Genomic DNA, 20,738 nt, shown 5'->3' on the forward strand with positions numbered 1-20,738 from the left:
AGATGGCAAAGAAATTCTTAAACTCTGAACAAAATTTTCCTGGGGCCTAAGCTATTCACTTGTTGTCTGGTGAGACTAAAGTCTAAATCAGTCAGACAATACTTTAAACAAAAGTTTGAAGACAAATGGGATATGTTAGCATAGGATAATTGTGCAAAGTAATCCTTTCTTCTCAATAGAGATGAAATTTGCCATCAAATGTGATAAAAGGTTTGTTTCTAATTGCAAATTCCTCAACATCAGGGATTGGCTCCTTCCCAGGTCTATGTATGAACTGTTTGAATGCAGGGGCCGCCTCCTAATCTTGGTATTCTCAGCGTCTGTAGACCAAGTTTGGCAAAGTAAGTGCCCAACAAATGTTTGAAACTTGACTTGAGAGATGGATGGATAAAAATAACATCATCAACCTTGATACTGGCATTCATCACAGCCACGAACACCAGAGGACTTAAACCATTCTTTTTAGGGTAACGATCTCCAATGTGTCACTACTGGATACCCTGGGCACAGCGCAAGCGCTGTCGTTCTAAGTTGTCTTTGAAGGCAACTAACAGAAATAGCTCGCAGTGGGGAGTTGTGCCGGCCCGAGTCCCCCTGAGACGAGAAAATCAAAAAGCCCTCTCCGCCTCCGCGACATCTAACGAACCTTACTAGGCTCCCAAGATGTTCCGTTTCACCCCAACGGAAACTCACTTCCGGCGTGACTAGGAAGTAAGAAAACCGGCTGGAAGCAGCTCCCTCAGAAAAATAACAGTAAAGTCTCCTTGCACACGCTCCTCCAGCGCTAGAAATCAAGATCTCCTTTCCCCCTACCTCTTCAGGATTCATCTTTAGCTTATTGAAGGCGCTGAGTGAGGCAAACAGTGGCAAGTAACAGACCGTTACCTAACCCCCTTCCCCTACAGAGACTACAAATCCCAGAATACAGCTCTCTGTCTTCCGAAGAAAACGCCCCATACGTCCCAGCACGCAATGCGCCTCACGTGCTGTGAGGAATTTTTTTCCCCCCTGTCCAGCCGAAACCGAGGAAAGCATGCTGGGGCTTGTAGTCTTTGCGGGGCCCTTCCCTAGGTCCCCCGCGCTACTCCGTCGGGTCCCGCCTATTTTCTGCTCCGCTGGAGCTTTAGGCTCGTCTTGGCCCATTTGAAGACCAGGAAGTTGATAAATCGCGAGGCCCGCTGCTGAGAGACGGTGGCTCGGGTGGAACAATCGCCAGGGATGGCGGAGCGTAAGGATGGAGCGGGTGTCCGGGCTGCTTTCCTGGACGCGGAGCAGAGTCCTGTGGCTCTCCGGCCTCTTTGAGCGGGGAGCTGCCCGGCAGCCCCGGATCATGGAAGAGAAAGCGCTAGAGGTTTATGGTAATTAATTTTACCCAGGGCAGCGTGTGGCTTTGTATGTGGAGACGGGGGTAACCGGGGCTTCACCTGAGGGCTGGGGGTGGAAACTCCGGTTTTTTCTGGGTCTCGGCGGAAAGCTTGGGAAGCCTTTTCTCCGGAGTGGGGAAATGTGGGTCTTTCTAGGACTGGGGCTCTTCCCAAACTTGGGGCTAAGCCGAGCCTGGAGGTCTTAAACGCCTCATTTCCCTCTCATGCCCTAGTGCCCTTCTCAAGACTTCTGGGCAGAGCAGGCGTCTAGGGTGCTTGGTTAGGAAGGAACGCTGGCGTGGTTGCACTACTGGTCTCCTTCCTTGCGTTCCCTAACCCCTGGATACATATTCCTCCTCCTGCCACCACCGAGAGCACTGCTGGGTGACTAACGAGTTGGGGACTGGCCCAAGGTTACAGCCGCTCTCATGTGCAAAAGAAAATGCAGAGATACCCCCGAGAGAAGAGGACAAGACTGGTTCCCTGTACCTGGGCCTCGAAATTAGAGTTTCTTATCACAGCCAAGCCTGGAGTGCAAAAAAGGAATACACAGAAACACACATATAGTCACATGTGTTTGTTTTGTTTTTAATCCCTTGGGACCATATTCTTCGTACAGATGAGAAAACAAAGGTTTAGAATGGTTAACTACCCAGAGGTCACGCTGCCACTAAACCAACGGCAAAAACCAAACCCCGGATCTTCTGATTTCAAACTTCGTGCACTTTACACCATTTCACAATTGTCTTACGGCTGTTTTTGGACTTAGGTAGTATTGTTTTTGAAAACTAAAAAGACTGCGACTAACTAATGTTCAGAGATTCCTGCTGACCGAGGGAGAAAGATTTAAACCTAAGAATACGAATAAAATGTGGGCAAGGATTATGGGCCAGTAGAAGGAGGTCACAGTTGGAAGAGACCTTTGGAGCCAATCTAATTTACCCCTCTCTTACTAGAGGCAGGACTTAATCAACCCTAGCTATATGATTATTGTGAGTGGAATGATCCCCACAACACCGACACATTCCTGTCCTATCAGACTTCTGTCTACAGCATCTCAGGACGGACGGGCACTTGGGGATACAACCTTGGAAGAGAGATGATTCTTGTCCTCAAGTTTATATTGAGGGAGACCTATGTATGCAAAAACAGACTTTTTTATTATATGCAGTACCAACCAATAGACTTGAATAAGAGATACATTAGGAGGAAGGAGAGATCCTAATCTCTGATTGGGGAATCTGGAAAGAGTTTAAGGAGGAGTCACTTGAGTTAGGCATTGAAGTAGAAGTAGGTTCTGGATATATGGTGGGTAGAAGGCATACTAAGCAGAGAAAAAGGAGCAAAAGTATGGAGGTGAGAAAATAATATGTTAGGGTATGGCAGATAGGTGGGTCTACAGGTTAGGGTTTGTGGTTTAAAGGTGAAAGTGCTGTCAAAAATTGTTTTAGGGGCACCTGGGTGGCCCAGTCGTTTAAGTGTTTGCCTCTTGATTTCATCTCAGGTCATGATCTCATAGTTTGTGGGATGGAGTCCTGTATGGGGTTGATGGCTTGGAGCCTGCTTGAGATATTCTCTCTCTCTCTGTCTCTCTCTCTGTCTCTCTCTGTCTCTCTCTCACTACCCTTCCCCTGCTTGTGCCATCTCTCTTTTTATCTTTGTGTCAAAATAAATCAATAAACATTTAAAAAATTGTTTTATATACCAGGTTGGAATTGGATACTGAAGGTTTAAATGTAAATAGAGAATATCTGTGCAGAGCCATAGAAGAATTTTTATCAGGGGAGTAATGTGAGAAGAGCAACATTTCTTTCTAAAGAAATAAATCCAGAGCTCTCAAATCAGTAGAAAACCAGAGAAGTTTAATGCAGGGTGAAATTTAATATCAGGCTTAAGTAACATATAAAGAATATAATGTGGCTTGTATAAATGAGTCTTACAGGGAACATGCCTAGGATGAGGGGAAGCAAATTTCTTAAAAAAATTTTTTTTTTCTTAATGTTTTTATTTATTTTTGAGACAGAGAGAGACAGAGCATGAGCAGGGAAGGGGCAGAGAGAGAGGGAGACACAGAATCGGAAGCAGGCTCCAGGCTCTGAGCCATCAGCACAGAGCCCGATGCGGGGCTAAAACTCACAGACTGTGAGATCATGACCTGAGCCGAAGTCGGACGCTCAACCGACTGAGCCACCCAGGTGCCCCTCAAATTTCTTTTTAAAAAGCGGTGTTTCCCTGAGTCCCACGATGATAGAGCCTTGTGAAGAAGAAGCTTTCGTCTTTTTTTTTTTCCTGCCTCCATTTTGAAATTCTGTGGCTGATCAAGTGATAAGCCCAGGAGTTGCTGAGGAGAAGTTGCAATTTGATTGATTTAGTTTTCCCAGTAGCATTTCTGATTATAAGGGTGCTATAAATAATACAACAAAACCTCAGGCCTGAGAACGTTGTCCCATCCTATGTGAACTCCCTCTACTCTCCTTTCTGCCTCACCATTTTTGTCTCATTCTCCTTTTCCATCTTTTTCTACAACCTGAGAGTAGGAAGGAAATCTTGTCCTCTCCAAGGCCAACCCAGGCTCCCATATCCTTGGTCTCATTCCCTTCTATTTATTTTGCCAGTCGTGCCTCCCCCCCCCCCCCCATATTTTCAGTCTCTCTTCTTCTATTTGGTTCTTCCCCTTGGGCTGTATATAAAACACTCAAGTTTCCCTTACCCTTGTGATTGTTCTAGCTTTGTCCAAACCCACGATTCTTTTTTTTTCCCTTCCCCTTCCCTGCTGAAGCCCTAGGACTACATTTTTAGTTCCCACTCAATTCCCTGTTTGCAAGCTGGCTTCTACCTTCATCCCTCTACTGAAACTGCTTTTTTACAGGTGATCTCCTGAGTGATAGATCCAAAGACCTGTTTCAGCTCTCGTCCACCTGAATTTTTCTGCAGCGTTTAATATTGTTAACCACCTCCCTTTCCATCTCTGCTTCTTGCTTTTATTTCTCCTTCTGATCCCTGAATTAGGTACTTCCCACAGATCTATTCTTGGGTCTCTCCCTTCACATTAGTGGTTCTCAAATTGTACTAAGAGGAACCTGAGGAATTTTTTAGAAGTCACAATGCCCAACCCATGCTACCCATCAGTTAAATCAGGATCTTTAGGGGTAGGGCTTTAACATCAGTTTTTGTTTTGTTTTGTTTTGTTTTTAAAGCAGTTCTGATAATTCCATTGTTCAGCCAAGCTTGAAAATTACTGTTAAACTCATTCTTCGTGAATCTGTGGGTTCAACAACCACTGTAGCTTTGGTGTTCTCTCTCTCCCCTTTTTTAATTAAGTTTTTAATTTTAATTCCAGTATAGTTAACTTAGTGTTATGTTAGTTTCAGGTGAACAATATAATGACTCAACAGTTCTATACATTACTCAGTGCTCCTTATAAATGTGCTCTTAATTCCCTTCACCTGTTTCACCCATCCCTCAACCCACTTCCCCTCTGGTAACCATCAGTTCTCCGTAGTTAGAAGTCTGTTCCTTGGTTTGTCTCTCTGTCTTTTTTTCCCCTTTGGTTGTTTTGTTCCTTAAATTCTGCATAAAAGTGAAATCATACAATATTTGTCTTTCTCTGACTTATTTCACGTAGCATTATATACTCTCTACCTCCATCCGTGTCCTTGCAAATGGCAGTATTTCATTTTTTTAATGGATGAATAATATTCCATTATATATACAATGCAATATCATTCTGTCTGTCTCACATCTTCTTTAATCATCTATCAGTGGATGCACTTGGGCTGCTTCCATAGTTTGGCTTTTATAAATAATGCTGCAATAAACATCAGGGTGCATGTATCCCTTTGAATTAGTGTTTTTGTATTTTGGGGGTAAATACTCAGTAGTATGATTACTGGATTGTAGGGTAGTTCTATTTTTAATCTTTTGAGGAACCTCCATCCTGTTTTCCAGAGTGGCTACACCACTTTGCATTCCTACCAAGAGTGCCCAAGGGTTCCTTTTTTCTCCACATCCTTGCCATTGTTCATTTCTTGTGTTGTTGATTTTAGCCATTCTGACAGGTGTGAGGTGGTATCTCATTGTAGTTTTGATTTGCATTTCCCTGATGATGAGTGTTGAGCATTTTTGTAAAGTTTATTTATTTATTTGGAGAGGGGAGTGGGCAGGGGCAGAGAGAGAGAGAAAGTATCCCAAGCAGGCTCTGCACTATCAGCATGGAGCTTGACTTGGGGCTCAAACCCACAAACTGTGAGATCATGACCTGAACCAAAGCCAAGAGTCGGTTGCTTAACTGACTGAGCCACACAGCACCCTGAGCATCTTTTTATGTGTCTCTTTAGCTTTGGTGGTCTCTTAAGCCTTATGTACCATTCAGTGTTTGCTGGAATGTTCCTTTGGGTTGCCCCTTAAGCACTTCAAAATCATTATGTATAAAATTGAACCCAGTTGCCGCAGCCCCACCCAACTTTCTTCCTGTGTTCTCCAGCTTTTTTTTTTTCTTCATTCTATCAGTGTTCTCCCAGACAGACTTAAAACCTGAGTCAGCTTCCATTTTCCCTTTCCTTGTCTTCTACATCCAAACGCTTGTCAAATTCTATTGATTCTGCCTCTGAAATGACTTCTCCATCTCTCGCCTCCTCTCCATTACTATTGTCATGTGCCTGTTTTGCGCCCAGCATTTTCAGCTGGTATCTCTGGGCTCTACTCTTAGTTCTGAGTCTACCAGCTGGTGGATGAGTTACCGGCTGACAGTATAGTGCTGTCCACGTTTACTCCCTTGTTCAGAACCTCTTGATTCCTTATTACCTGTGGCTGGCTGTAAAAGCAATCCTTGATGGTCTGGATGAATCTCTTATATCCTCACTTATGCTGAGTTCTAGGCAAACTAAACTTTTTTTTAATTAAAAAAAATTTTAAGTAATCTCCTACACCCAACATGGGGATCAAACTCACAACCCCAAGATCAAGAGTCTCATACATTAGCAACTGAGCCAACCAGGCACCCTTCAATTTCTGGTCCTTTAGTTTCCTTCAACCTTAAATGTCAGATATTGAAATGTCACCCATATTTAAAGGCTTGATTCAGATTCTGCTTTCATAAATCCTGATACCACATTCTCCGACACTTCTTACTCCACATTTCTTTCCGACACTTTTCTCGTTCTTATATTCTCTCTGCAATGTTGGATCCAAGAAACGGGTGTGATCTAATAGTAATCCAAGAAAACTGTCTTCTCAAAAGGAAACTGGTAGTGAAATTTTCCGCCAGAAATCTGGGGAGTTACTGTGATATTTGGTTTTAAAAAAAAGCAGTGTTTGGATTAGGGCTGGCAAAGTCATCCTTATTTAGAATATTCATGGGTCTTTCTGTTTTTGTTTTTTTTAAAATGTTCGTTTGTTTGTGAGAGAGAGAGGGAGACACAGGATCCAAAGCAGGCTCTGCACTGACAGCAAGAGACTGATGTAGGGCTCCAACTCAGGAACTGTGAGATCATGACCTGAGCCGAAGTCAGACGCTCAACTGACTGAGCCACCCAGGTGCCCCTAGAATATTCATGTTTTAACATAACACCTTGTCTCTGATGATTCTATAGATTTGATTCGAACCATCCGGGACCCAGAGAAGCCCAATACCTTAGAAGAACTGGAAGTGGTAACCGAAAGTAGTGTGGAGGTTCAGGAGGTAAACGAAGAAGACTATTTGGTTATTATCAGGTTCACGCCAACAGTACCTCACTGCTCTTTGGCAACCCTTATCGGTAAGGTTTTATATGTAAATATGTTTTTAATTCTAAGTTATTTTACTGATAGTGACCCCGAATAACAATTAGCATCATGTATCACACTTTACGGTTCACACAGTATTTTCAGATGTGTATCTTCTATAGTCCTCACAGGCTATGAGAGACTTTTTCAGATGAGGAACCTAAGACTCCGAGAGTCTAAGTGACTTGCTCAGAATCACACAGCCAGGAAACGACGAAGCTGAAGCTCAAACCCAGGTCTCCTGACTCCAAACATGATACCTCCTTTAGTCACACCATGCTGCTTCTCTTTGGTATACACACCTACAACAGCTGGAGAGTGGGTGTGAGCCAGTCCTCCCCTCAGTTCTGGAGATTGGAGTGGGTGCTCTCAGACTGGCACTGCTACCATCACCCTCTTCTCTAGCTGCTCTGTTGGCTTCAGTCAAGTACAGGCAGAAGTCCTAGTGGGAGAGGTGTTGTTTTTGTTTTTTGTTTTTTGTTTGTTTTTGTTTTTTTCTTTGGGGGTTTATTTTGAAGGCTGTTTTCTATTTGAGAGGCTGCATTCCCAGTATTTGGGAATAGTTAGCAGTAAGATACATAAGAGGTATCTTTGAATACATACTTTGTTATAAAGAAGAGAAAGGACATTTATTTCAAAACAAAATGTTCATCGGTAGGGGATGGTTTAAATAATCAGTGCTGGTATGTATTAACAATGGAATACTATGTTGCTCTTAAAGAGAATGAAGAAACTCTCCATGTGCTGATATGGAAAGATCTTTATTACATAGTGTTAAGAAATAAAAGCAAGTGTAATATTGCTACGGTTGTGTAAAAAAAGGCAAAAATAGACATTTGTATTTGATGGTCTATGCATGAAGAATACATAAGAAATGAATAGCTGTGATGGGGGTGGGTAGTAGTGGTGGTAGGAATGGGGCAGGTTGGAGACAGGATGGGAGGGAGACTTTGTACTTTTTCATATTTTTAAGTTTGTGAGCTATGGGACTATATTATCTATTTAAAAATAGATGTTTATAAAAAGGATTGAAAAGGTAAGCATTTTATTATTGCTTCCATGCTTGTGATTTCTGTCTTTTCTTGCTTATTGATCTGGGATCCCTATTAGTGGTTTCTAGTATACGGGCCACATCTTGAGGGACTAGAGGGTTTGTGAATCCATAGATAATATTGTAGTTATTAATATTCCATACTAGAAAAAGCATTTTGGGGTGTTTGTCTGTTTGTGAAGATTTTAATTTTAAGTTACTTCTGTACCTAATGTGGGGCTGGAGCTCACAACCTCGAGATCAAGAGTCGCATACTCTGCTGACTGATCTGGCCAGGAACCCCGGAAAAAGTGTTTTTGAATGCATACTTATCTTTTTTGTCATTGGACAGTTTCTGAATCGCCAGATTCCAGAAGTGCTGCTGCTCTTTTGATGGGAAGGGGGTGTCTTAAAATATTTTGGTATATAAGGGTTCTTAAACAGAGGGAGGGTCTATTACTCCAAGAGTCTTCAGCAAATTGATTTTTCAAAAAGTAATGTTTATTTTGTGTTTTTTAAATTGCAAAAGTAATATCTTGGCAATAATTTGGAAACCCCACAAAAGCATAAAGAACAAAATAAAAACCAGCTGTCATAAAAGAATGTGTGTTTGGGTTTAAAACTCCAGCTCCGTCAAGTCTGCCATTTTGTGGTCTTAGGCAAGTTACTTAACCTTTCTGGGCCTCAGTTTCCTAATCTGTAAAGTAGAGATAGTAAGAATAGCAATGGCATTACAAGGATTAGGTAATAGAAAGCTTGAAATAGATAAGCATAGGCAATTTTTTATTCATCATTAAATATTAGTTTTTAATTATATAGTCATGTAGGTCTGTGTTACTAGCACAATATGTTATGTTTTATACCATTTAGACCACTTCTAGGTTTTCACAATTATAAACTATACTATGATGAACAACTTTACATGTAAATATTTTTATATGTCTCTAGTTATTGCCTCAGGATAAATTCCTTTAATTGGAATTATTGGGTCATGTGGTATAAGTATTTTCAAGCTTCTGGGTACATGTTAGGAAATCCTTCTTAAAAAGTTTCTACTCTTTGAGGAATTCCATAAAAGAAAACAGTAGCATGTACAAAACATTTATCATAAACTTATAATAAAGAAATCTGGAAGAAATTATAGTATCTATTAAGGAAATGGCATCCAATATAATGGGATTTCTTATTGCTATTGAAAATGATAAATATAATCAAGGAATCAAAGTATCTGAGCAATGTATGAAAAAACTTAAATGCTAAGTTGAATTTGCATAATGATTGTAATTATTGAAAAAAGTGTGTTTATGTAAGTCCATGAAATAAAAGTAAATGTAAAGACACCAAGATCTGATTATGGTAGATATTTCAGATCTATACACTTCAGGTGTTGTTTTTTGTTTTTGTGTTTTTGAGAGAGAGAGAGAGAGAGAGAGCGCGCGCGCGCAAGTGAGCGTGGGGCAGAGAAAGAGAGGAGGGAGGGAGAGAGAGAGAAAGAAACGGGACTCACCTGAAGCAGGGCTCAAGCTCACGAACCATGAGATTAAGACCTGAGCTGAAGTCAGATGCTTAACTGGCTGAGCCACCTAGGCACCCCCAGATCTGTACACTTCTTGAGCAGTTTTGTCAGTTTTTTTTTTTTTTTGGCTCTTTCAATATGAGTTTCAGTTAGGACCCTTGCCTTTTTAAAATTTTTTTTTTTCAACGTTTTTAATTTATTTTTGGGACAGAGAGAGACAGAGCATGAACGGGGGAGGGGCAGAGAGAGAGGGAGACACAGAATCGGAAACAGGCTCCAGGCTCCGAGCCATCAGCCCAGAGCCTGACGCGGGGCTCGAACTCACGGACCGCGAGATCGTGACCTGGCTGAAGTCGGACGCTTAACCGACTGCGCCACCCAGGCGCCCCAAGACCCTTGCCTTTTTAGAGGTTAGTAGAGTAGTGTAGTAACCATGTTCAATCGATATGATTGGAAAACTTAATAAAAAGAGCTCTCTTTCTGACATTTGGGAGGCATTTCCTATGAGCAGATAGTACTAAACAGGGAAAGGTACCTGGGTGCATTCCCCTGGGATTGCTGACGTTGTCACCTACTCAGAATTATCCTGGTAGATAATTGCAGAGACAAAGGAAACTCAAAGGGGGTGAGCGGGTAAGGCAGAGAAACCAGTTGTTAACTATTTGTGTAGACTTAGTCCAGACAAGAATAGCTGGAGGCAGGTGTGATCCAATATGAAGGGCATAGGATTTGGAGTCAGAAGGTCTGTATTTAGCTCCCAGCTGTCCACCTGTTAACTCTATGATGTCAAACAAATCACTTATCTTGGTTCCTGGCTGTAAAATGAAAATGATAACAATAGTAATGGCTAATATTATTAGATGCTTTTTATGTACCAAGTACTATTTTAGGCACATTGTGTAACTATTTATTACTTATAACATCCCTATATAGAGTGGTACTCTTATAATACTTACTTTATGGATAAGCAAACTGAAGTTCAGAAGAATTAAGTAGCTTGCCCAGGGTCACATAGCTAGTATGTTCTGGAGCCACTCTTGAACCCAAAGAATCTATCTCAATAATGCTCTACTGCTTCTCTTGAGGATTTTGATGCTCAAGAAAGTGCTTTGTGAGTTGTGAAACAGTTATTATTTACTTTATGGATAAAACACCTACCAACGGTGAGTAGAACACATGAGAATGTTCAGATGGTGTACAGGTGACAGATAAAAGAGACAGCATGGGGAGAAGAAGAACTCTCCAGATAGGTTTTAAGGAGATGGTTTAAAGGGAAAACCCCTTAAAAGAAATGATATATTGTGTTTAGAGTTCTTTAATATGTATTATGAAATTCCTGTGTTCTAGACTCAAAGCACTCCGGAACACTTTCTGTGCATAATAAGAACAATTCGATTTCTGTGTCTTGGGATGTTGATTTAATTAAAAATTCATTCCTTATTTTGAAGTGGGGGAAGAAGTAGAGCATGGGCACAAAAGAGTCTGTTCCAAGCCCAGTTTTAATTTCTCTTACAAGTCTCAACTAGGGGGAAAAAAATCATTGAACTGTGACTTGGCGTTGGGGTGGCTAACTGAACTTCAGAGGAACTTGTTTCGGGGCAACAGCTCTATTTGTACATTGCGGCATAGAGGATTCCAAACTTGTGAAGTTTCTTGTGGTCCTTTTTAAGTGGCTCTTACTTGATTTTATTTTATTTTATTTTTAATTTTTTTTTATTGTTTATATTTGAGAGAGAGAAAGAGAGACACAGTGCTTGAGTGGGAGAGGGGCAGAGAGACGGAGGCCCAGAATCTGAAGTAGGCTCCAGGCCCCAAGCTGTCAGCACAGAGCCTGACATGGGGCTGAAACTCATGAACCACGAGATCATGACCTGAGCCAAAGTTGGATGCCCAACCGACTGAGCCACCCAGGCTCCCCTAAGTGACTCTTACTTGGTTTTAAATATTTGGGTGATCTGGTCTATTAGTGTTCAGTAAAGTGTAATGAGTGAATTGACCTTTGCTTGAAGGCAAATCGATGCAGTAGAAAGGACCTAGGCTTTGCAGTGGTCTTGGGTTTTAGTCCCAACTGCCACTTTACCAGCTCAGTGATGTTGGGCAAGTTACATTGTGACCTTGGTTTCATAATTTATAGAATGGGTTTGGTAATATTTAGCTCACTGGAGTATTATGCGGAGTATGTAAGACTAAAAGTTGCTAGCATGGTGCATGGCTCAAAGGAAACCTATGCTGGGTTGAGCCAAAGCTGTTTCCAGCTACTGTACTGTATGGAGATATCTACACACAGCTGTATGCTTTTTCAAGAACTAATAAAAGAATAGATAATTGGGGCCTTTTTTTTTTTTTCCCCCCTCTACAGGGCTGTGCTTAAGAGTAAAACTTCAGCGGTGTTTACCGTTTAAACATAAGGTAAGGAAGATTTTCTTGTTTTATAACTGCTTTATTGAGATTTAATTCACATTTCACACAGTTCCACCTGTTGAAAGTGTACAACTTAATTGTTTTTAGTATATTCACTGAGTTTTGCAACCATCACTACTATCACTTTTAAAACATTTTTATCACCTCAGTAAGAAACCCCACACCTATTTCCCCAAACCTTCCCCTAACCCCAGCTAACCACTGATCTACTTTTGGTCTCTGTATATTTGTTTATTCTGGATGTTTAATTCAAATGGAATCATACGTTTGTCATCTTTTTTCACTTAAAATATTATTTTCAGAATTCATCCATGTTGTAGCATGTGTCAGTATTTCAGTCCTTTTTATTGCCTTACACTATTCCCGTTGTATGAATATACCATAGTTTATCTGTTGATTAGTTGACGGACACTTGGGTTGTTTACACTTTTTGTCTATTATAAATTTGTTTGGGCATATGTTTTCATTTTTCCTCTACCTAGGAGGGGAATTGCTGGATCTTTTGCTAACTGTATTTAACCTTTTGAGGAACTGCTAGACTGTTTCCCAGAGCTACTTCACCGTTTTACATTCCCACCAGCAGTATGAGGGTTCTGATTTCTCCACATCTTTACTTACACTTCTGTTTGATCTGTATTATTACTATGTTTTTCATTATAGCCATCCTGGTGGGTTGGAAGTGATAACTCATGGTTTTGATTTCCATTTCTCTGGTGGCTAATAATGTTAAGCATATTTTCATGTGCAAAAATTTTAAACCAAGTAAGAACCACTTAGAAAGGGCCGCAAGTAACCTCTCGAATTCAGAATCTTCTATGCCTACCCGGTACCAAACCAACTGTGTGGTTTCACTGAGGTATTGTTAGTTCATATAGGAATCGCAGGGTAAGTGCTTGACTTTTCCCCTTTATTTACCATTTTCCAGAGTAATAAGTCGTGCATAATTTAAACCAAAGTAAATGAGTATAAAGTGATTTTATACCTGTTGCTTTATTGTCTGGAATAAGAGTTAGTGTCATGCCACTAGGGGAATTTATATGGTGTTTTGTTTTAAAAAAAAGACTGTTCTAGATGATCTCTGGGGTCTCTTTTAACCATAATAAGGTATGATTTTTTTTCACTCTTGAAAAACGTTTATCTCAGTAGTAAAATAACTTTATAAGAATTAGTTAATACACTCCAGTGTTCTCTGGAAAGTAGACACGAGTTTATCATATAGCATGCTTTATTTGCCATGGGATTTGCAGTAATTTTGTGGGTTTATCTCAGAAGCTCCAGTTCTTGGAGGTTAGCTAATCTGAGGGAGTGCAGGAGGCCAGGAGGGATACCTTAACTGATATTATACTTGAGAGGAAATTTAGCAAGATAACAGTGTATGAGAAAAAGGATACTGACAACTGTATATTGTGATCCTATTTTTGTAAAATAAGCAGAGAAAAGAAACTTCCAACCTTGGTGTGTGTGTGTGTGTGTGTGTGTGTGTGTGTGTGTGTATAAAATCTATATTCCATTATTAGGTATGGAGAAAAAATATGGAAGAAACTACACGAGATTATTAGTATAGCTTGCTTGGGGCTTGGGGCAGGGAGTAAGTTTAGATACTTTAGGTACTAATTTGGGAGGAAGAGGTAGAGAGATCCATGAGTGAAATACGTTTGAGATCTCATTTGTGTAAACTTTTATTTGTATGTATGCATTCTAAAAAGTAATTAATGGGAATAACCCTGCAAGCCTTCCCCCAGGTGACCAAAATTTAAAATCCTGCTAATTTCAGTCCTTGTTTTAGAGGGATCTGTCACTGATGTTAGAAAAAGGAATTGGGGGGCGCCTGGGTGGCGCAGTCGGTTAAGCGTCCGACTTCAGCCAGGTCACGATCTCGCGGTCCGTGAGTTCGAGCCCCGCGTCAGGCTCTGGGCTGACAGCTCAGAGCCTGGAGCCTGTTTCAGATTCTGTGTCTCCCTCTCTCTCTGCCCCTCCCCCGTTCATGCTCTGTCTCTCTCTCTGTCCCAAAAATAAAATAAAAAAACATTAAAAAAAAAAAAAAAAAAAAAAAAAAAAAAAGAAAAAGGAATTGGGCTTTCATCCTTAGGCTCTTGAGTCTTCTGTGCATTGCACTTCACTCATTATCGTAGAGTACTCCAAATGTTTTGCTTTTAATATTTTTTTCTTCCTAGTTGGAAATCTACATTTCGGAAGGAACCCACTCAACGGAGGAAGACAGTAAGTCAATCCTGACTCATTATTAGAAAGAAACAACTTCAGATAGTACTTCATCTTGGATACCAAGTTATTCTGCCATCCAACTATCTACGGGGTCAAAAAAGTGCAGAATTAGTTGTTAGCTCTTCCTTGAGGTGGGGGAACCTAGACTTTTCAAGAAGTAGTTTTTCTGTAGGACTCTAGGTGAACTATAGGTAAGACCTATGGATATTGGCTGGTTTAGGCTAGGAGCTGCACATCTCTGAAGAATATCCAGCTTTAGAGACCTTGACTTATAAACTCTAAGGAGGGCTTGATATTTTTCTTTGATGCAGGATAGAGAGCTATGTACTTAAAATTTAAATTGAAGGTCCAGAAAAGAATATGGACATTTCTTTTGAACTCTTACATCAAGAGTGCTTTTAGCAAATTATAGACAACAGATATGGGCCAGTACCTTAATTATATGAAGATCCATGCAGACTCATTAAAAAAAAAGACCTAGTAGATGAAGGAAAATTCACAGAACTAAGAGATAAACATGGGGTAATGTTCTCACTCATCATTAATCAAGGGATTATAAATTACAACAAAAATATGGAGCCATTTTTCACTTCCTCTTTTATGTGTGTGTTTATTTGTTTCTATTTATATTGTCAGATATTTTTTTGCAAAGTGATAATTCATGTATTGTTGTTGACAATATAATTAGTTAAAAAATGTTGGGAAGTAATTCAGTGATGAGAATCAAAACCATGAAAATATTCATATCCCTTGATCTAACAATGTCACTTTTAAGAATCTTTCCAAAAAGAAGGGTGTATGTATAAAGGTGCTCAATGTAGCATAGTCTTTATAATTAATTTAGAAGACATATAATTTTTGATGTGTTACATTACCCTGTAATTAAAAAAAAATAGGCTAAAGGGGGAAAAATAGAAAATTTCAAAATTTCATTTACTCTTTACTCTGTATGGAAATATGTATATGGACAAAGACTAGAAAGAAAGAAATGAAAATAGTTGTGGAAGAGTAGTAGGATTATAGGGTGTAATTTTCTCTGTAAGTCTCCCTTCTAGAACTTAGGAATCATTAGCCAAAATAAGCTTTAATTTACCAAGGAGTTAAATTCTGTTTTAACAGGCTAAAAAAATTTGTTACTATATATTGACACAGTTCCTTTGCTAACTTCGTCTGTATTTTGCAGTCAACAAGCAGATAAATGACAAAGAGCGAGTGGCAGCTGCAATGGAAAACCCCAATTTACGGGAAATCGTGGAACAGTGTGTCCTTGAACCTGACTGATTGCTGTTTTAAGAGCCACTTAACTTTGTTTGGTATATTTGTTTAAATTCTTTGTAAAATGTAAAGACTCATGTTTAATACATAGGTGATTTGTACCTCGAAGCATTTTTTTAATGGATGATTTGCAAGCAAGATTTAATTATATGTAGTACCTAGTTTGTTCAGTGTATAACATTCTCAGGATCTGTAACACTTAAATGATCAGACAGAAGAATATTTTCTAGTTATTATGTGTCAGACAAGTTGCTATTTTTCTGAAGCCTCTTCTGGTACAACTACTTTTCATGTCAAATATTTACTGTGCCCAAATGCGTTCAGTTTAAATCATTACTCTGTAGAATAAATAAAACAGAGATGATTCTTGTAATGACATACTTTAGAATGTTTTTATTGAATTATAAATTTTAGTGTAAATGTCAACTCAAAAGAAATTTAAAAGCTTTATTTTCTTATTAGAATGTAGAATCAGAAATCAGAGAACCAGAAAGAACCCTTAAAATCAAGCCTAGGCCCTGCTTTCCTTCAAGGACAGTCTGGGACCCATTTGTAGATGAGGAAGAAACATGGAGAGGGCCAGATATCATACATAATTTTGAAGATCAAGAAGTCCCCAAAGAAGTTTTGATTAAACCAGTCTGAATTTACGGTCTCTTCTTTACTTGAACTTTGTTTGGTTTGTTTTAGGGGCTAATAATATTTGAAGTGTAACAGGGTGTAGAAGGCAGCCGCCGAGATGTTCCCTAGTGATCCTTGATTTCTGATGTTCATGCCCTGTAGAGTTGCCTTCCATATTGAATCAGAGCTAGTAGGTGTAACTAATCAAGAATCAGAGGTGATAGTGTGTGACTTATGAGGCTAGATCGTAATAGGCGTTGTTGCATTCATCTTCATTTCTTGAATTGCTCACTCCTCGGGAATCCAGCCACCCTGTCATGAGAACAGTCAAGCAGCCCTGTGGAGAATTCCACAAAGAGAGGAACTGAGTCCTTCTACCAACAACCAGCACCAAATTGCAAGCCATAGGAGTGAGCCATGTTAGAAGTGATTCTCCAGCCTCAGTCAAGCTGATATTTTGATTGGAACCTCAAGAGACCCTGAGCCAGAACTGCCTAGCTAAGGCGCCCAAATTCCTGACCCAGAGAAGCTGTGAGCAATAATAAATGTTTATTGTTTATACCACAAGTTTTGGGGTAATTTGTTGTATAGCAATAAGTAACTAATGCACAAGTTCCTAGAATGGAACTCTTCTGCCTTAAATTTAATTGAGGATACAAAGGGGAAAATAGGAGAACTTATTCCAAGGCTCTTGATAACCCTTAATCCACTTTGGGAATACAAGTTTTGAAAGAACAGAGAGGATTTTGTAAGAAGTTTAATGAGATTTTTCGGATAAAGTTGTTGCTGTGTTGAGTTCCAACCCCCATTTTGGAGGAAGGGTAGGGAAGTGATATCTACCACTATCTTCAGAGGGAAGTTCTCAGGGGACAACTCAGAGTTTGGGAATGTGTTCCCTGCAGTTGGGAGATGCAGCAAACTGGTACCTGACTCAGGCCTGAGAAAGAAGGTGGAAGTGGGCTGGAGGCCGGGCTGTAGGTGAAGGCTGACTCCTGCCTAGGAAACCTAGAGGAAAGACAAGGCCAGTGACTTTGGTGACAGAGCCCTCCTGGCAAGGAACACATGAATACCTCTCATGGACCGTGCTGTGGGTTCGTATTTGACAGTGTCCAATAGGCCATCAGCAGAGCCAAGGAGACCTCCACAGAAAGGGTCTGGACATGTCCTGCCTGGTGCCCGGGGACTGAGGAGAGAGGACAGCAAATGAGCAACAAGCGGGGAGATGCATCTGCCGGGGTCAAGGGTACAGCAGGATCTCTGGAAGGCTCATGAAAGTACCAACCCGAGAGAGAGAGAGACCCAGCTGTAATCACCAGGCAGGCCCAGAGAGCACAGAGTCCAACAGCTAAGTCAGAACCGTTCAGTCTCCAGTGTTCCTTCCTCCTCAGCCTCCAAAGCAGTGGTAGAATAACTAGCAAGCAGGGGAGTTGAAGAGGAGGAAAGAAAAGAGCAAAGGACTGCATCCCATTGCTCTGCTGTAGGTTTTTAGCCTGAAGCAGACTCAAAAGACTTAATGCCAAGTTTGTAGTTTTGACTATTAGATGTGACTAGATTCTCTCTTTTTTTTTTAAACTAATTTATTTATTTTGAGAAAGAGCTGGGAAGGGGCAGAGAGGGAGAGAGAGAACCCCAAGCAGGCTCTGTGCTGTCCGTGCAGAGCCCGACGTGGGGCTCAGTCCCACGAACTGTGAGATCATGAACTGAGCCGAAACCAAGAGCTGGACCCTCAACCGACTGAGCCACCCTGGCGCCCCTAGATGTGACTAGATATTTGGTGATTAAAACTGATAGGAAGACAATCTGACAGAAAATCACGTGTCTGCCCAAATCTTCCCTGTTGGGCAGAGGAAAATCATGTCTTCTCAACAAAGTGTCAAAGGAGAGTGGGGGACAAAAATAAAACTAATTCTTTTTTTTTTTTTAATTTTTTTTAACGTTTATTTATTTTTGGGACAGAGAGCATGAACGGGGGAGGGGCAGAGAGAGAGGGAGACACAGAATCCAAAGCAGGCTCCAGGCTCTGAGCCATCAGCCCAGAGCCCGACGTGGGGCTCGAACCCACGGACCGCGAGATCGTGACCTGAGCCGAAGTCGGAGGCCCAACCGACTGAGCCACCCAGGCGCCCCTAAAACTAATTCTTATATAACCTACTGATTATAGACATGCTTTTGAAACTGTCTTGGCTTCTGCTAAGGCTCTGTGCTGCCTCAGCACAGCTTCATCCCCATGTTCTCTCTCTCTCTCTCTCTCTCTCTCTCTCTCTCTCTCTCTCGTAATTACTAATGGTGCTGCTGTCAGAAAAATCAGACATTGTGACATTGGAGCACTAGCCTTGTAGAAATGTCACTACGGGTTGCTGATCTGCTAAGAAAGTTCTCATTGGCTCCTTTTTTCTGGGGCATTAAAAATCTGTCCCCCAGCATCTATACGTAGATCCACAAGTCATAAAATGTTGCTGTTTTTTAGTCATCACTGTAATCACTTCTCTCTAAAGTACAAATGCACCCAAGAAGGTCCTTAGCACCAACACTGAGTTCCTTGTTTCATGGCAACTTGCAATCAGGGCCAGGGCAAGAGCTGTGTCCCTAGTGTATATACCCGGTTTCATGTTCTCCCAGCCAGTGTACACATATGCATACAAGTACTTTTTAACTGGCTATCTGCCTTTTAAAAAAATGTTTTTTATTTCATTTATTTTTAGAGAGAGGGAGACAGAATCCCAAGCATGCTCCACGATATCAGCACAGAGCCTGATGTGAGACTTGAACCCACAAATTGCGAGATCATGACCTGAGCCGAAGTCGGACACTTAACTGTTGGAACCACCCAGGCACTCCTGGCTATCTGCTTCTGAAAGATATGGCTGGTGTCATCAGAGGGGCTCTGAGACTAACAGCCTAGGATCAAATTCACATCCCCAAATTCTGACCATTTCTCATCACTGGACCCTTGATGGTCTGGGAAACCCAGGATGTCATAGTTAGGGGTTAAGGAACAGGGGCTGTCTTTATATTCCCTTCTTATGAGACCCTGATGTATGAAATGTTCTTTGCTGGTTTCAGGTGGCTGGAGTCTGATGAAGTCAGAGATCCCTAGTGTATACTCTCACCAATGCACACACTTACTCCTCGGTGCTCTCATCCACAGATATTTTAGCGAGCACTCTGAGTACCAGGCACTATCAGGTGCCGAGGACACAAGGACGGATTGGTCACTCTCTGTCCCCTTGGAGTTCATACTTAACCAACCTCTGCCTTCAGTCCCTCTGCTGCAGGCAATGAATGACGCAGCCCATCTCTTTATGTGCTTGAGTTTGGCTTGGCTGGGTGACACAGAGGCTAGACAGCTAGAAGCAAAGACAAAATCATACCTCAGGGACTGTTGAGTGACGCACAACCAGAAATGGGTCACTGCTGCAGCACTCCCATCCTGCTGGCCCCAATGGTCTTAGAAGTTAGATGGGACTGTTATGTCTCCACTATTGCCAGAATGATCTCTCCTCTCCCTGCCGTTTTGTGTGATTCACTCCAGCTTCAGAGCCCTAGATGGGGTCTCTGATCCCAAGTCCCACGTCCTTGCCCTGGCTGCCACAGAGGCGGGAGAAAGGAGAATCTGGCCTTCTGTATGGGACACCAACTCTGTCTCTGCAAGACTCACGTGGTAGGAACTCCCCAAATGCAGTAAGATGGTTCCAATGACTAACGCCCCCTACGTTAATAACATACTTAGATGAGTTTGTACTTAATCACAACAACACCAACACACAAGAGAAGAGAAGAGGCACCCATATTTACAAGATGTATTATCTAGTCTCATCTCTGGCAGGGTCCGCAAAATTTTTTGGAAAAGGGCCAGATAGTAAATGTTTGGGCTTTGTGTCTCTGTTGTAGCTATTCGGCCCTGCTCTTGTAGCACAAAAGCAGCTGTGGCAATATGTAAACGAATGAATGTGGCTGTGTTCCAATAAAACATTTTTTATGGACACAACTTTGAATGCCATTTAATTTTATGTGTCGTAAAATATTCTTTTGATTTTTTTTTCAGCCATTAAAAAATATACAAACCATTCTCAAAAAACAAAAACAAACATTCTCAGCTTGAGGGTTGTATGAAAGCCAGTATTAGGCAGGATTTGGCCTGTGGGCCATTTGCCAACCCCTGATCTGTAGGAAGGATTCATGACCTTTTCGGAAGTTCTCAGACCTCTTTGAGAATCTGATAAAAGATAAGGAATTGATCCTTTTCCTTTTTCTTTTGGAAAAAAAGCACTCACATGACACTTTGCATGGGACTCCAGGATTTTCATGGATTTGCTGAGGAGTCAGTGGAAGCCAGGTTTGTAACTCTGGTTTGCAAATCATGCTGCCTGAGCATTTGGGCTTCCTATTCTTTTGATACCTCCTCAGAGCCCTGGGCTTCACAGCTTTGATTAGGAAGCCACTACCTTCTCAGACTGTAATAAATAATCAAGAAGCTTTCTCACCTCTACCGTGAAACAACAGCTTTGTTACCCAGACTGCAGAT

At 41.2% G+C, this 20,738-nt stretch overlaps 2 protein-coding genes across 3 annotated transcripts in view; one reads left to right on the forward strand and one right to left on the reverse strand.

The window, feature by feature from the left end:
* The window catches only part of SNX1 (sorting nexin 1), a 44,978-nt gene extending 44,135 nt beyond the window's left edge, over window positions 1-843 (reverse strand). The window contains exon 1 of the mRNA XM_058737437.1: window positions 814-843. Coding sequence (XP_058593420.1) covers window positions 814-828 — 15 coding nt within the window. The 5' untranslated portion in view covers window positions 829-843. The remainder of the gene's footprint in view (window positions 1-813) is intronic.
* A 248-nt stretch (window positions 844-1,091) lies between these two features.
* Window positions 1,092-20,201, forward strand: CIAO2A (cytosolic iron-sulfur assembly component 2A). 2 transcript variants are annotated; one of them, XM_058737446.1, is made up of 6 exons: window positions 1,092-1,358; window positions 6,956-7,120; window positions 12,033-12,082; window positions 14,269-14,314; window positions 15,501-15,630; window positions 18,920-20,201. In XM_058737446.1, exons 1-5 carry the CDS (start codon window positions 1,235-1,237, stop codon window positions 15,596-15,598), a joined length of 483 nt encoding a protein of 160 aa, XP_058593429.1. In that variant the 5' UTR covers window positions 1,092-1,234; the 3' UTR covers window positions 15,599-15,630; window positions 18,920-20,201. The 2 variants fall into 2 exon arrangements, with proteins under 2 accessions (XP_058593429.1, XP_058593428.1); XM_058737445.1 differs by lacking the exon at window positions 18,920-20,201 and having other exon boundaries at window positions 15,501-15,970.
* Window positions 20,202-20,738: the final 537 nt, after the last annotated feature.

Source organism: Neofelis nebulosa, chromosome 7, assembly GCF_028018385.1.
Source record: "Neofelis nebulosa isolate mNeoNeb1 chromosome 7, mNeoNeb1.pri, whole genome shotgun sequence".
Taxonomy (NCBI): domain Eukaryota; kingdom Metazoa; phylum Chordata; class Mammalia; order Carnivora; family Felidae; genus Neofelis; species Neofelis nebulosa.

Bases quoted from the DNA above. Each gene is read 5' to 3' on its own strand.
- CIAO2A (XM_058737446.1), top strand. From the start codon at position 1,235: ATGGAGCGGGTGTCCGGGCTGCTTTCCTGGACGCGGAGCAGAGTCCTG. The intron at 1,359-6,955 runs GTAATTAATTTT...ATGATTCTATAG, and splicing joins GAAAGCGCTAGAGGTTTATG to ATTTGATTCGAACCATCCGG. The intron at 12,083-14,268 runs GTAAGGAAGATT...TTTTCTTCCTAG, and splicing joins GTTTACCGTTTAAACATAAG to TTGGAAATCTACATTTCGGA.